Source organism: Dunckerocampus dactyliophorus, chromosome 16 (genome assembly GCF_027744805.1).
Source record: "Dunckerocampus dactyliophorus isolate RoL2022-P2 chromosome 16, RoL_Ddac_1.1, whole genome shotgun sequence".
In the NCBI taxonomy this organism is placed as follows: domain Eukaryota; kingdom Metazoa; phylum Chordata; class Actinopteri; order Syngnathiformes; family Syngnathidae; genus Dunckerocampus; species Dunckerocampus dactyliophorus.
The window spans coordinates 12,168,671-12,184,195 of record NC_072834.1 but is presented as its reverse complement, the minus strand read 5'-3'; the positions used below and the strand labels follow the sequence as shown (position 1 = coordinate 12,184,195).

Here is a 15,525-nt window from a genome sequence, read left to right as displayed (position 1 = left end):
TTTCTGCTCTGTATTTTATCAGGAAATTCAGTGATTTTTACCTAAGAAAATGTCCAAAACGATTGGAATCATACAGAAAATCCATTTATAATACAGTTCAATTAAGAAATATTTCTATATAGATATAATTATTTATTATTTTGTTATTTTTTTTAATTTTACATCATGACGGATGCTCTCATAAAATGTTAGAACTTTCCTAAAGTCTTGACTCACTATATAGTGCGACAAACCTGGCAACCTCCCTGAATGAATGAGACCAGCAGCAGTGATGGGAATGTTGCCTCTCTTAAGGGAGTCGTTTCTTTCAGCTCCCAAAATGCCTCCGAGATTTTTTTGTTGCTTGATTGATTCATTACCAAAATATGGATGAAAAATACATACTTTGCTTATATGCTCAACATGGAACAGATTAATAGAAAAAAAAATCATAAAATACAACAACAAAGACGCATCTCAATTGGACTAAACGGTCCAATCTGATGGTGTGCATTATTTAGAAATTTCCCACTATTTCTAGTGAAACAACACAACATCAACAAAGCACTACACGACCAAATATAAATTCAAATGCGCAGGAAAATATTTCTTGATTGTCTTTATTTGGTGATAGACACATAAGTAATGGTAATTGGCCAAAGTAGAGTACAATTTCATGGTAATTAAGACGACACCTTAATGCCCAGTGCTTACAAACCTCAACGTGCCTCAGTCACACAAGAGAACTCGATGCAACAATGGTGAGCCCCAAGCTGCCTGTCGAGTTTTCAGGATGAAAGTGCAGGCACTACTTCAATGTCATTGCCGAAAAATCCCTTTACATCAATGACATCAAGTAGTGTCTGTACTGTTCTTGCTTTTTTTATTAAAATGCAAGAAAATACATGTGGAATGTACTTTACGTCTCAGAGAAATGTGTTGGTCTGCGTCTGTTGTGCGTAACTCTACAATGCTAAATCCCAATTCTTTGACATATTTGAATGTTCTGCCAAAAAGTACCACAATAAATACTTAGGAAGGAGTAATTCCCTTACTAGTTAAATGACTTTTTGGGGGAATGTAGCCCAACACTGGTCTTCAGCAAAGATTGACATTCAGAAACACAAATGTCTTCGGCTTTTGTCTCCTATTGCTCATTTTCTTCACCTTTTCATCATCTCCCTCCCTCCCGCTTGTGTGCTCACGACTGTGATGTGCAACCGAGCGTCAAGAGTGCCTTTTATGCGCTCCGATTATGGTATTTATGCTCACCAATTTCAGCACTGATTCGACCGCATAGTGTAGCCCCTCCCGCCGCTTTCTGCTCTGTGGCGATACATACGGTACCACACATTTTGACCAGAAAGAAAAAAGCCGGCTCCAAATGAGGTGGCAATCAAGGGGAGGCACAGCCCAGAAATAACTCCATCTGGATTCAGGATGGAATGACTTGTCGGTGTAGTGAGAACAGAAGAGTGGTATGTGAAGTCTGTTAGTGTACATTTTAATATCTCATTGTTTGTTAACACAAAAGCAAACCCCGCTCATTTTCCTGAAAGTGTAACGGCATGGAGCTGAATACTGATTAAGACTGACACCGATGAAGATGTACAGTTTGTTGCTGATGTGATTATAAACTAGTGTCGATCCAAATAGCTCCGCTTGTTGATTGCCTTTACTTGGATGCAATGCAGATGTCATCCAATATGATCAAATTTGATAGTGTTATCCGGTGCAGCTCTCTGAGAGCGACTTCAATGCCCCGTGAAAACACTCAAGGAATTCCATAAGGCGTCTCCGTCTCTGATTGGCTGCAGACGTGAACCAATAGACACGTGAAGGACTGCATTTTCCATGAACTCACCATCGGCATACATTGAATCTGCAATAAACATCATGACTACCGAGTGAACACAACAACACCTGATGATTTAGAAAAAAATATATATATGTCCTTTCCTTTGCTTTCTATGCGCTTGCTTGCATCCTGGTCTGCCATGACGGTGCAAAATGAAGATCAACAAGAGCTCAAGTATCACTGCCTGTGTGTGTGTGTGTGTGTGTGTGTCTGAGTGTGTCTCCCACACTGGTAAACATGAGACTCACATAACAGGTGGGCTCAACTTGTCACGCTACATAGGGGTCATGTGCAAAAAGGTGGCCATAAATTCAGACGGCCTGGCGACGAAACAAACAGTGAGAAGGCAGCAAGAGATGTGGACACTAGAGGAATCGCCTCAAGGATTGCTTCTATACTTTGCTGCGCTGGGATTATTATAATTTTTGTGGATCAACTGAGGTAATATTTCCATCTGAATACACTTCTTGATCTGAATTTATCGTACCAGCATATTGACATGATCGTTTTATGTAGTATGCAGAGATGTTTCATGTGGATATGATCCAGATAAGCAGCATGGAAAATGAAAGTCATGTGAATGAAAGAAATACAGTATATCAGGCAATTTGAATGTGGTTTATGTTTGTTTGTTTGGATCCCCATTATTCTTCCAAGGGTCTGAAAGAAAATACAGTGTATATACTATAAGATATAGTCATTAAATTAATATTGTCACGATAGAATATATGTGGGATCACCTCAATTGTCAATCAAATTTGCAATTAGGTAATAATATAATAAGGAGAAAAAAAATAAAAATAAAATAATAATAAAAAAATATCTGCACTTTAGACTGTTTGGATTAACAGTTTAATTGTATAATATTTAAAGTGTTTTTGACACTTAATTGAATTATTATATGTCATTTATTATGCAGTCATGGCCAAAAATATTGGCATCATTTTTGGTCATGCCTAATTTATACAGCCATGACCAAAAACATTGGCATGCCAGTATTTTCGGCCATGACTCTACTGTGTATATTAAGCCCATATTATTATAATTATTACAATATCAATAGTTATAATTGCTATATTAATATATTTTTAGTATTATAATAATAAATAAAAACATTATACATTTTATTGTAAGTGTCCTTCATCCCTTGAAAAAGGGAAAGTGACATTTAATTTGTATTTACTTATATATTTTCATTTTATTTATTTTTTTTATATATATAAATTATTTATTAATTTGAGTAATTATTTGATTTTAATAATCATCATCATAGTGTATTTAAATATTGATATACCAGCATTTCTAACTTACATGCGTTCACTGATTGGCTGGGGCAAATCACATGGTTTAATTGCCAGATAAGTTTAAGCTACGGGTTAGAGACAATATAACTTGGGATCAAGCGGGCTTTCGTGGTAATGTTATAAGATGAGCAAGTGGAAAGTGTCATGCCAGTGGTTCTAAATGTGTTGGTCATGGTGAGCGGCATGTGCAGGTCAAATAAGAACATGTTTTTCCGTGTGTGTCACTGACGTAGGTGCAAAAATGGTCGGCATGAAACCCAAAGACGTGGTGCCCTCTGCGACTGTTAAGTTCTTTGGTGCTGGCACTGCCGCCTGCATCGCTGACCTGGTCACCTTTCCCCTGGATACGGCTAAAGTGCGCCTCCAGGTAGGATGAGATGGTGACGATATCGCACGTAGTTGGATTTTGCTGTGAATCTGTGTGGCACTGCTGCCTTCAGGTTCAGGGGGAGAGTCAGAAAGCTGAGGGTGCTAATGCAAGGAAATACCGTGGAGTTTTTGGCACCATCAGCACGATGGTGCGCACTGAGGGGGCCAGGAGTCTTTACAACGGACTGGTGGCGGGACTGCAGAGGCAGATGAGCTTCGCCTCTGTGCGGATCGGCCTTTACGACACCATGAAGCAATTCTACACTCGGGGCACAGAAAGTGAGTACTCGTAATCCTCTGGATGGATTGTCTTCATGACAAAAGGCACCTCGATAGTGACAGTGGATGTGTTGCAAAAAGGTTCTGGGATTGTTACCAGGCTCATGGCGGGGTGCACCACCGGCGCCATGGCTGTGGCTTTTGCACAACCGACAGATGTGGTGAAAGTGCGTTTTCAAGCCCAGGCTCGCTTGTCTGATGGTGGGAGGAGATATAACGGCACCCTGGATGCCTACAAGACCATAGCCCGGGACGAGGGGGTACGAGGGCTTTGGAAAGGTACGAGTATTACATAACATTCACGCTGACTGTGATGTAACGCCTCTTGCTTTCTTTTAGGCTGCATGCCCAACATCACGCGGAACGCCATTGTTAACTGTGCAGAGCTGGTGACATATGACATCATTAAGGAGGTCATCCTGAAGTATAACTTGATGACAGGTGAGAGAATAAACAGGCCATTGCTACCTTTATTTAAAGGGACTGTATGCAACAGGCTCTACATTACGTATGTATTTTTTTCGACCATAAGAATACCACCGCAGGCGTTTATTCTGAGTGCACAAATTAGAATTTATGTTGGATTTTATAATAAACATACAGCCTCAAATATATCTATATATTCAGATAATTACTTTAATAAGCGTTGCTGAAGGTTCTAGATTGTCAAACTTAACAAAGCTGAACCCAATGAACTTCTTGACAAGATTGACTGCAGCTGGTGCTTTCTCTTTCCCGGCATAAAAAGGATCTATTTGAGAGCACTCATTGGATCAACCGATATTTGGAAGAAAGTTCAAGGAACTTCGTAAAGATCTGAGAAGGAAAATTGTAGATTTACACAAGTTGGGAAAACCTGTTGGAGAAATTATATTGCAAGTATGTTATTATGATACCAAAGCAATTACGAAACTCCAAAACAATTTTGAAACTTCTGGTGGAAAGACCAGAATTGCCCTTCTTTTCTGGAAAAATTCCCTGATTGTCGAATGTAAATGTTGACAGGTATGATACAGGATATCCAAAGTGCGGCCCGGGGGCCATTTGTGGCCTGCATTTTGTTTTTTATTGGCCCACGGCACATTGTAGAAAAAAAATGAACATAAAACGCATGGTAGTGGTGGGTGAAGTACCAAATACACCAAATACATGGCATACTTCTACCGATACATTTTACGTGGACATTTTGCTACGCAGCAGTTGAACTCTTCATATGAATAATGCAAACAATAATTTAACAATCTTGAAATATCCATCTATCCATTTTCTATACCGCTTCTCCTCATTAGGGTCACGGGGGCATGCTGGAGCCTATCCCAGCTGACTTCGGGCGACAGGCGGGGTACACCCTGGAATGGTTGCCAGCCAATCGCAGGGCACATATAGACAAACAACCATTCCCACTCACATTCATACCTATGGACAATTTAGAGTCACCAATTAACCTAACATGCATGTTTTTGGAATGTGGGAGGAAATCCAACGCACACACGAGGAGAACATGCAAACTCCACACAGAGATGCCCAAGGGAGAATCAAATCCAGGTCTTCCCCATCTCCAGACTGTGACTGTGTGGCCAACATGCTAACCACTAGACCACCGTGCGGCCCTCAATCTAGAAATATATACACCATATTTTTTAGCCTTTTTTGACTAAATCAAATATACCAAAATGACCCTCGCATCCTTTGATTGTACGCATCCCTCAGAGGGAAAAGGTTTGGACACCCCTGTTCTAATAAATAGGCAAGGCGAGGCAAGTTTATTTCTAGAGCACAATTCATACAAAAGGTGTTTTACAAAAAAAAGGGTAAAATGACTTCATCAAATCATTCCATAAAAAATAAAATCATTCTAAAATCATGACATAAAATTCCATAAATCATTCCATAAAACAAAATAAAGATTAAAAATGACGAGAGCAGATAAAATACTTTCAGTTGTCATATGCAGTTGAATAGAAGTGTTTTCAGCCTGGACTTGAACATTGCCAAAGTTGAGGATTGTCGCACATCTTCTGGAAGACTGTGAAACCCAGCCTCACCGGGTTTAGTCCCGACTCTGGGCACCCGCAGGAGACCACTCTTTGAGCTTCTCGGAGCTCGAGATGGTTTATGTGGCTCTAACATGTCAGAGATGTACTTTGGCGTAAGACCATGAAAAGACTTGTACACAAGCAGACCTGTTTTCAAGTCTATTCACTGAGCGACAGGAAGCCACCTGAGTACTGGACTAATATGGTCATATTTCCTGGTTCTAGTCAGGACTCCAGCAGCAGCATTCTGGATGTACTGCAGCTGTTTAAGGGAGCCCACTATGTTAAAATGGTGAAAAGACCAGAAAAAACGAAAGACCAGAATTTCCCTTTTATTCCAGAAAAATCTCATTATGTTTAAATACAAATGTTGACAAGTATGATACAGGGATGTCCCAAGTACGGCTCGAGGGCCATTTGTGGCATGCAGCTTGTTTTTTATTGGCCCGCAGCACATTTTAGGGAAAAAAACAACAGCAAAAATGGAAAAAATAGGCAAAAGGCATAATGTAACAAGAAAACATTGAACCGGTGATATGAATGACAGCGCATCCTGTGATTTTTCCCTACGCAGGCCTACGTGGCAAAAAGTATGGACAGCCCTTCTCTAATATATCCTCTGCTGAAATGATAAAAATGTGGTTTCTTAATGATTATTGTTCCCTTTCAGACAACCTGCCGTGTCATTTCACGGCTGCCTTTGGTGCGGGCTTCTGTACCACGGTGGTGGCGTCGCCTGTGGATGTCGTTAAAACGCGCTTCATGAATTCAGGCGCCAATCAGTACAGCAGCGCCGTCAACTGTGCTGTCAGCATGCTGAAGAATGAAGGCGCCACGGCCTTCTATAAAGGGTGTGTTCTCATAATGACACCCATCAATACGACAACTTGTTTCTCGTGTTTTATCATGTTGAACGTTCTCCTCTCTCAGGTTTATGCCTTCCTTCCTGCGACTGGGCTCCTGGAACATCGTCATGTTCGTGACATATGAACAAATCAAACGAGGCATGACCAAGTATTGGGAGTCACCGTTTTGACCAAAACCGCTTCCGATGTCATTGGAAATTTCCACCGCGGTGCACAGTGGCGGACGGAGGTTATTGACACCAGTCACAAGAAGCCCCAAAGAGTACTTCAAATACTTTCCCTGTGATCAAAGCTCAGGGAGATGCCAAGTGAACTTGCCAGAATAAAAAACTGACATGCTCTTTGTCCAAAACCAGAAGCGGCAGAGCTCCAGTTAATTCCTGCATGGATGCCGTACCTCTTTGGATTTTAGCAATGTGGTTGCACATGTGGTTGCAGGTGAAGGGTACCAAAATATGAGGATCAAAATGAGGTGTTCAGATTTTTATGTTTACAAGAATAAACTGCAAAGATAGATCCTATGGAAATGTTGCTATAATGTATTAAATGTGTCAATGAGGGTATATTTAGTACACACTGAGCCATGTGACAACATAGATTTTTATGTGCCAGTTTTGTTGACAGTTTACAGTGTTTGCACGCGAGCCATCGGGTCAGGGATTATTACAGGATGTGTATTTAAACGTCATGAATTGTTGCTGGTCGATAAGTTATAAACATGTTAGAAAAGTGTCATAACAACCAAATAAACACAAACATTTTGTAAATATGGAACTTTGTGGTTTGCTTTGCCTTGTCCAACAATGCACCTCTCTGGTCATAACATGAGGTACTCATTAGGGGAGCAACGGTGTAGAACATTGACGATTCGGTTTAACTCAATGCTTTAGTGTCACCGTTTGATATTTTTTTTCCATACGAAAAAATGAATGTTCATGCTTTTTTTTCCCCCCTCATCTAGTATTTTATTGAATTACCAACATTTGTTTCAACTCAAAAGCAGGTTTAAAATTAAATTACAGTGGAACCTCGGTTAGCGTCTGCCCTGGTTAGAGTGCTTTTACAAAATGTACACCATAATTTTGCCTCGGTTTGCGTGCATTCTCCAGTTAGCGTACAATATGGTGTACATTAATGCACTGCGTGAGTCCATCTGTATTCTTAACGTTTTTTTTTAAAACAAACGTCCTTCCTTGTTAGCATCCTATGGCAACCGGAAGTTACAGCTATGTCATCATCAGCGGTTGACTCTCAAAAATGTTAAAACACATTGTTACAGTTTTACAATTATAGTTTTACATGAATAAAATAATTCTAAACTAAGGTTACTTTAACCTTCATTGAAGACTACTGTTCCCAAAGACACGATGTGGCAGCGAGACGCCGCATGGACGCCATTTTCCTGCTTTGGCATGAGTTATTTCCTGAACTCAGTAATTCTCATGACACTTGCAACTTTCTTTGGCTCCATTTTGGGCTACAGTATTGAGGTGAGAAACACTATTGAATTCAAGAAACAAGTCATGTCAAAACAGGAAGATGGTGGTGGTCGATCTCGCTGCCACATCGTCTCTTTGGGGACAGTCACATCAAGAATCACGTCTTCAATGAAGGTAAAAGTCACCTTATATATTCATTTAAGGTGACTTAAATATTCATTTAAGGTGACTTTTAGTGTTTTTCATTCATCATTTATATGTATTTTATGCAGTTTGAATTGTTTTCTGCTTGCCATACTATAATTGTAAAACTATAATGTTTTGGGTTAACATTTTTAGCTTTCTGGAACGGATTATTTGGATTTACATTTTTTGTTATGGGAAAAATTACCGGTCCTGGTTGTTGAGCTAGCTAGTAGGATGCTAACAAGGAAGGCTATTTTGTGACCAAAAAAACACATTAGGAACACAGATCGACAAACACAGTGTATGAACAACATGACAAGACATGCGCCATATTGTAGAGCACGCACGTAAAAATCGGGGCAAAATTGTGATGAAGATTTTCAACATTAACCGAAAAACACGCCAACTGGGGCAGACACTAACGAAAGTCCCACCGTACTGCCATTTTCTGGCTAAACTGATTCGTCATTGGACATTGGTCGTCTGGTCTCTAAAGAAGCTCTGGCAACATCCATTCAGGTAAAGTTAAGAGGGGTATAGATGACATAATATTAGATCCTGTTAGCGTACATGCTCCGCTAGGTCATCTCACAAGTCAGACGCTTACTTCAAACAAATGTGTTTATGACATGGAAATCAACACTTTGACGTGTAGGCTGGGTGATTAAGTGTAGACGTGTGAGGAGGTGCTAAAGGAGCCAAAGAAAAAAAACGCGAAAGCTGGGAGGACTTCAAATGTTTAATGGACGGAACATATGGATTTCATTTTGTGTACAGCGCATGGTGTTCTTGTGTTTCCAGCATGACTCAGCAGTCTGCGTTATCTTTGTTGGAACATTTGGTTCTGCCTATGGGCTGCAGGCAGCTGCCAATTACATAACACATACTGTATAGTAGTTAGATGCACTGTTATGTTGCTTTGTTCAAATGCTTTTGGACATGGGGTCATTTCTGGATGGTAAATGCCAGACTTTTTCATTTTCATAAACCTGTCGTGTGGCGAAAAAACAACAACAACAAAAAAAAGTCCAGATGTGATCAATTTTTAAAGAGCAGAGCTTGTTTGATGAGATCCTTCCTCTCAGGAGAGAGCCTCTCGGGAAACTGAATTCCAAACGTGAGGATGAGGTTTCCTCTCTGGGAGGGATTCTGGGAGAATGGCATCCCCTCTCCAGTCACCACCTTTTGGTAAGTGAAGCTGGGGTTTGGTGACAAACGTATCAGAGAGGAGAAAAGGCAACCGCCGATACACATCACCAAAAACTTTCAGCCTATCATCATGTCGAGTAAAACTATGAAACGGCTTGAGGAAGGAACTGTATCAGTATGAGTCCGTTTGAGAAGCGGCGCAAGCATACTGTATGGTGCTTACAAGGTACGTGGAAGAAGAAGTGTGCTGAGATCCACAGTGTCTGATATCAATTCAAAATGAATTAATTCACGTATCATTACTGAATGCAAAACAGTGTCTGTTATAACTGATCCTGAATTGATTCATTTATTATTATTTCATCAATCCCGCAGTGTCTGAAATGATGGATCCCAAATTCATTCATTTTTAAAAATGTAACAAAAATGAATGTCTGATATGATTGATCCTGATTCCAATCATTTGTTATTATTTCATGAATATCACAGTGTTCCAAAATCATTTTTTTTTTATTATTTAGCGTAAACATATGTCCAATATGATTTATCCTGAATTCATTCATTTTTTATTTATTCAATGAAAAACTAAATGTCTGGTATCATTTATCCTGAATTCATTTAAAAAATATTTCATGAAAACCAATTTCTGAGAACATTTATCCTGTATTCTTTCATTTATTATTGTTTAATGAACACCAGCATCCAATATAATTTATCCCTAATTAATGTACACCAGAGTGTCTGGTATAATTTATCCTGAATTTGTTTATTATTCTTTAATAATGTACAATCTATCGCATATCGTGTGTATATGTACTTCTTCATTTACAATATTTAGGTTACTTTGATCTATTATGTCCTGTATTCTGTATTTATTTAGTCATTGAACAATATCAAGTTTTTTTACTCCTGTAGCCATTCTTAATTTATTGCCTACTGTTACTAATCAAGGTATTAATTATCACGGATTTTATATCGATGTTTCTGTCAACTTTTACTCCTGTATTTACTGTCTTTCACACAGGAAGTGAACAAGACTATCAGTAATTGGTGAGGTTTTTTTCCTTCTCATTTTTTGACATGTTGACTCGTGCAAGTCTAAACATGTGATGTTCTTATAATGTAACTGGTTAAGCATGTTTGAAACAAACCAAACCATTCCAATGCCCACGTGTTTTATGTAAAACGAGGCGTGCCAAAGGACAACACTTACTGTACAATGTCATTGATGGGAACGTTGAGTAGTCTGCCATCTAGCGTTTCCACATTGACAGAACAGCCAGTCAAGGCCTGTATGCAGCAAAGAGAGGAAAGGTGCTGCTTGACATATTCGTACATCAGTGTTTTTCAACCTTTTTTGCGCCAAGGCACATTTTTTTAAATTGACAAAACCACGAGGCACACCACCAGCCGAAAATGCTAGCAAAGGAACCCTGTAGCCTACATTGACAATATAAAGTTGTTCTCATCACAGTGTCAGTGTAGGAATCAAATAAACAAAAATAAAAACGTATTTTAGAATCATTCACATTTCTACTCACTCAGTGTGAAACCCGGGTCTGTTTGGATGAACACATAGCTAATATCCTGGCAGGAATCGAAAAAAGACACACACAACGCTCTTCCTCAACAACTCTGTCTCTTTTGGAGATGGTGTTTAAGCTTAGTTGTGACCAGAGCATTGTTGGATAGCTAGCTTCTCATCACACACCAAGCACAACGTAGCCGTTTCCTTGCAAAGACAAAGAAAGACAGCTAATATTGCCTCGTGCAAGAGATTTTACTTCAGCTATCCGTCTTTGCTTTCTTTTGACCTCCCCTCATACCTTCATCTGGGTCCGAATTTTTTCCAGGCAGTTCAGAGTTAGCATCTTGCCTTTTCAAAAACTTCTCCATCACTGTTTCGCTAGCCACAATGCCACTGTCACCGCCATCTGACGCATCCATGCATTATTATTTTGCCTGTACAAAGCAATTAGCTACCTGCTGCCACCTACTGATATGGAAGTGTATTGCATGGTTACTCTTCCGATCACGACTAGACAGCACAGACACTCGGCAACCGCACATTATTTGCGAATAATAATTAGGTGAAATTGGACACTTTCCCACGGCACACATTACATTACAGGTACGGTATTCACCTTTATAGTGGCTCTCATCATGACTCACCATTGCTAGAGAGATTTGGGCCTTGTAGATCAGGTCATTGTTTTGTCTTATAAACAGAGGGTGACTCTTCTGTCGCACTATGAACACAATATCTGCAGGGATCTTGCTTGGACCCTAAACGTTACAAAAGCGAGATGGTAATGATTATTACGGTGTACCTGGATGTGGCGAATTTTACTGAAATGTATGGTACAAAGACAAAAATATATATATGAAAAAAATGGATATTTCACAGAATTGAATTGTTTATTAGGACGGTCCGAACGTTTTTCTGTGTTGTCATATTATTTTATTAACATGACTTGTCCTCCAACACTAAGTCACGTGTCATGTCTACTTTTTACCATGAAAAAGAAAAATAATAAAGACAAAAATTGAGCGCCACAATGAAAGTTTAAACCATGTTATTTAAATGTTATTAAATGGTTTAAATAGGAGGGGATGACTGACGATTTGTACTCTTCCTTCAAAACAAGCCAAGTAGCCATGAGATTTCAGTGAGTCCAATCTCTCTTACCTGATCCCCCTCTTTGGAGAAAATAATCCTCGTGCCTTCTTTCCATCCAGGTTTTACATCTATCGACAAAATCTTATCCTTAATACCAGATGTGTAGCCATCATCATTCATAACCTGCAAAATGGAATCAGAAGAAATACATGTATTTTTATATACTCCTGATCAAAATTTTCAGACCATTTGAAAAATTGTAAGAATTGACATTTTGCACAGTTGGATCTTAAGGTTCTAAGTAGTGCTTCAAAATGTAAAAACAAGAAATGGGAGTGAGACAAAAATACACTGAGTAAGCAGTTTATTGCAAACAACCATTAACCTTCGTCCTTTGTCAGGTGGGTACTGTGAAATGCATCGTTGTCCTGTTGAACCCAGTCATTACCACACAGACAAGGGCCCCCTGCAACACCTCCACACAGCCATCTACCATTTGACGCCCCTGCACAACCTAAAGCTCCATTGTTCCATTGAAGGAGAAAGCAAACCAGATCATGATGGCGCCCGCTCCACTGTGCCGTGTGGAAAACATCTCAGGTGGGATGTTCTTGTCATGCCAGTCACGCTGGAAGACATCAGGACCATCAAGGTTTTTTCTCATCAGAGAATAGAACTTATTTTCCACCTTTCAATGTCCCACGTTCGGTGCTGTCGTGCAAATTCCAAATGGACAATTTTGTGGCATTTTGTTCGTCTGATGGTTATTGGACGCACTCAGCACCAGTAACAACCTTCATTTCTGCCAAGGATCGTCCCGTGTCTTGACGGACAGCCAATTGGACCCTCCGACTCAGGGCCTGTGACATTTTTTGGTAAAAATTTACAAATTTTATCCAAACATTTTTTGTCCCATTCCCATTTCTTCTTTTTTCCTTTTTTGAAGTTCTACTTAGAACCTCCTCAAGATCCAACAGTACAAAATGTAAATGCTTGCAAACAATTAACTGCACGATAAATAAAAACATAATAAAAACCAACGGGCCTCAATATTTTGATGCATGCTTGTTTGTTTTCCTCCTCTTTCTCTCTCTACCAAAGAGGCTGGATGACAAGAGGGTTTACTCTGTGCATCTGTCTCAACACTTGGGAGTGTTGGTTGTATAGTGGAATGAACTGAGTGAGTGAACCCTCCTGTCAGTCATTCAGTCTCTTTGTCCCAGTAGGGAGAGGCGGTAAATACTCTTGAGAAATTAAAGTTTATTGCTTTTCATTCGGTGTACTCGCGGGCCGCATGTTTCGCCACACAGTCCGGAGATCGGGAAGACCTGGGTTCGAATCTCCGCTTGGGCATCTCTGCGTGGGTTTTGTCCAGGTACTCCGGCTTCCTCCCACATTCCAAAACCATGCATGTTAGGTTCATTGGCGACTCTAAATTGTCCATAGGTATGAATGTGAGTGTGAATGATTGTTTGTCTATATGTGGCCTGCGATTGGCTGGTGACCAGTCCAGGGTGTACCCCGCCTCTTGCCCAAAGTCAGTTGGGATAGGCTTCAGCATTCCCCCGCGACCCTAGTGAGGATAAGCAGCATAGAAAATGGATGGATGGATGGTTTACCGGCATTATTGTGCCATATATTATTATCACATCAATAAAAAATTGTCTCAAAATAATGTTGTCGTTTATCAGCGATAATTTGTTGGACAATTATCGTCCAGCAAAATGTGTTATCGTGACAGGCCTATCAGGAGTGTATCAGTGTATTTTTGGATAAACAAACTGCAACCAGCACGTACTCTTCGAGATATCTTGATTTTTTTGGTGCAACCGTGAAAGAGGTCATCCAGGGACAAATGAAGATCTCTCTCTATTGGGGGGTCTTGGGTCTTTACCTCTTCTGGCAGAAGGCCACCCAACAGCAGTGGGACGTCATTTGTATAGAAGTCTGACAAATGGCAAACAAACATCAGTACAACCAAGAAGCCTGACATCTACACTGATACTGTACACACAAACTAATGTTATTGTCGTACCTGCAAATGGGTTGTCACTGCCGAAAAACTGTCGGAAGGTTTTGTCTGGGTTCCCGTGGTAGACATATTTGGACGACCACGCTCCACCACTGCCAAACTCATAAGGGATTCCACCTTTGAGACCTTCCACTCCAAACTTGTCATAGGTTGCCCTTTTACGAGCTGTTACAATATTGCATACATGCCATAAACACACTGGTCATGGCTAGACATTAGCAATTCCTCAATTTATTCCTGGTATACCAGTCGGTTATAAGGTGCATTGTAGAGAACAAGTTTGATTTTGGTGAAAAAATGAAAGCTCTAATATCTCTCCCTGTGTCACTAACAAGTGAGCATCATTGTCTTGAAGTATTTTTCCACATGTACTTAATGTTTTGGCCACTGAATGTATGATTGCGCAGTCATAAATTATAATACTGCCACCTGCTGGTAAACCGGAAGTCACTGTAGTTATGATCATATAATCAGAAAATAGTGATCACAAATGTAAAGAACAATGTGCTTACGATCACTCAAAACATCGTAGGCTTCACCCAGTTGGTAGTATTTCTCGGCACTTTCTGGTTCTTTGTTGCTGCTGGGGTGAAACTTGAGTGCAAGGCGGCGATACCTGCAGAAGGGGAACAGTGAAACCACGTGACACTAAGAAAATGACAACCCCATCTGTGATTGGTTCATCATACAGTAGTGTTGCTAGGCAGACTTACGCCTTTTTGATGTCTGCGTCTGTCGCATTCCTGTTTATTTCAAGCTTCTCGTAGTATTCGCTACACATTAAAGCGTTTTTTTGAACTACAAATCTATAATAAAGTGTGTCCTCGTGTGACTGATTTGTATATAACAAAATATCGATAACAGTCGCAAAGTATTTTAGCAGTCAAAGCAGTGAGGAAATACGGATGAAGGATAGACCATAACACGCGTGGATAACCTTAGAGTTGTTACAAGAAAGGCTGATCCACCTTACGTTTGATTCCGTCCAGTAAAGTTGGCAAATCCCGTGTTCCGAGATCAATAATTCACAGCACAAGTATGTAAAACTTTAGTGACAATGCGTTCAAAGCGTAGTAACACGCGTGCTAGCACGTACAAGTCACTATAAAACTCAGTTCCAACAGTTGTTTACATTTGTTGCTAGGAGACGCCGGCCGCGATAAAGAATTCAGGGACCTTCAACAAAGGGCAGAGGCGAAAATACATGGGTGAGGTACATGCAAAACCAACATATAAAAATTGTAAAATTATTAGCTTTACACGGATGCAGTCCAGCAGTAATATAACAAATGACATCCTTATAAAATAGACCAACACTGAGGGAAAAACAATCCTAATGCAGCTATTTATTTTTAAGCAATGTATATTTTCAATAATACATAAGTGAACATAATCCGGTTTCTAAAAA

At 39.9% G+C, this 15,525-nt stretch overlaps 2 protein-coding genes across 4 annotated transcripts; one reads left to right on the top strand and one right to left on the bottom strand.

The window, feature by feature from the left end:
- Positions 1-1,995: 1,995 nt before the first annotated feature.
- Positions 1,996-7,465, top strand: LOC129169097 (dicarboxylate carrier SLC25A8-like). The gene is made up of 7 exons (XM_054755136.1): positions 1,996-2,278; positions 3,375-3,508; positions 3,582-3,789; positions 3,871-4,068; positions 4,129-4,230; positions 6,496-6,676; positions 6,756-7,465. The coding sequence occupies exons 2-7, from the start codon at positions 3,383-3,385 to the stop codon at positions 6,859-6,861; spliced, it is 921 nt and encodes a 306-aa protein (XP_054611111.1). The 5' UTR covers positions 1,996-2,278; positions 3,375-3,382; the 3' UTR covers positions 6,862-7,465.
- A 1,360-nt stretch (positions 7,466-8,825) lies between these two features.
- dnajb13 (DnaJ heat shock protein family (Hsp40) member B13) lies at positions 8,826-15,363 on the bottom strand. Of its 3 annotated transcripts, XM_054755133.1 has the most exons (8): positions 14,831-15,363; positions 14,630-14,733; positions 14,121-14,282; positions 13,884-14,032; positions 12,155-12,268; positions 11,638-11,751; positions 10,679-10,755; positions 8,826-9,514 (listed from the first exon to the last, which is right to left on the bottom strand). In XM_054755133.1, exons 1-8 carry the CDS (start codon positions 14,896-14,898, stop codon positions 9,355-9,357), a joined length of 948 nt encoding a protein of 315 aa, XP_054611108.1. In that variant the 5' UTR covers positions 14,899-15,363; the 3' UTR covers positions 8,826-9,354. The 3 variants fall into 3 exon arrangements, with proteins under 3 accessions (XP_054611108.1, XP_054611109.1, XP_054611110.1); XM_054755134.1 differs by lacking the exon at positions 11,638-11,751; XM_054755135.1 differs by lacking the exons at positions 8,826-9,514; positions 10,679-10,755; positions 11,638-11,751; positions 12,155-12,268 and adding an exon at positions 13,216-13,658.
- Positions 15,364-15,525: the final 162 nt, after the last annotated feature.

Excerpts from the sequence above, each read along its gene's own strand:
- dnajb13 (XM_054755133.1), bottom strand. The coding sequence starts at position 14,898 with ATGTGTAGCGAATACTACGAGAAGCTTGAAATAAACAGGAATGCGACA. Across the intron at positions 14,283-14,629 it reads CTACGATGTTTTGAGTGATC|CTCGTAAAAGGGCAACCTAT; the intron begins GTAAGCACATTG and ends ATATTGTAACAG. Across the intron at positions 14,033-14,120 it reads CAGTGACAACCCATTTGCAG|ACTTCTATACAAATGACGTC; the intron begins GTACGACAATAA and ends GCCATTTGTCAG.
- LOC129169097 (XM_054755136.1), top strand. The coding sequence starts at position 3,383 with ATGGTCGGCATGAAACCCAAAGACGTGGTGCCCTCTGCGACTGTTAAG. Across the intron at positions 3,509-3,581 it reads CGGCTAAAGTGCGCCTCCAG|GTTCAGGGGGAGAGTCAGAA; the intron begins GTAGGATGAGAT and ends TGCTGCCTTCAG. Across the intron at positions 3,790-3,870 it reads CTACACTCGGGGCACAGAAA|GTTCTGGGATTGTTACCAGG; the intron begins GTGAGTACTCGT and ends TGTTGCAAAAAG.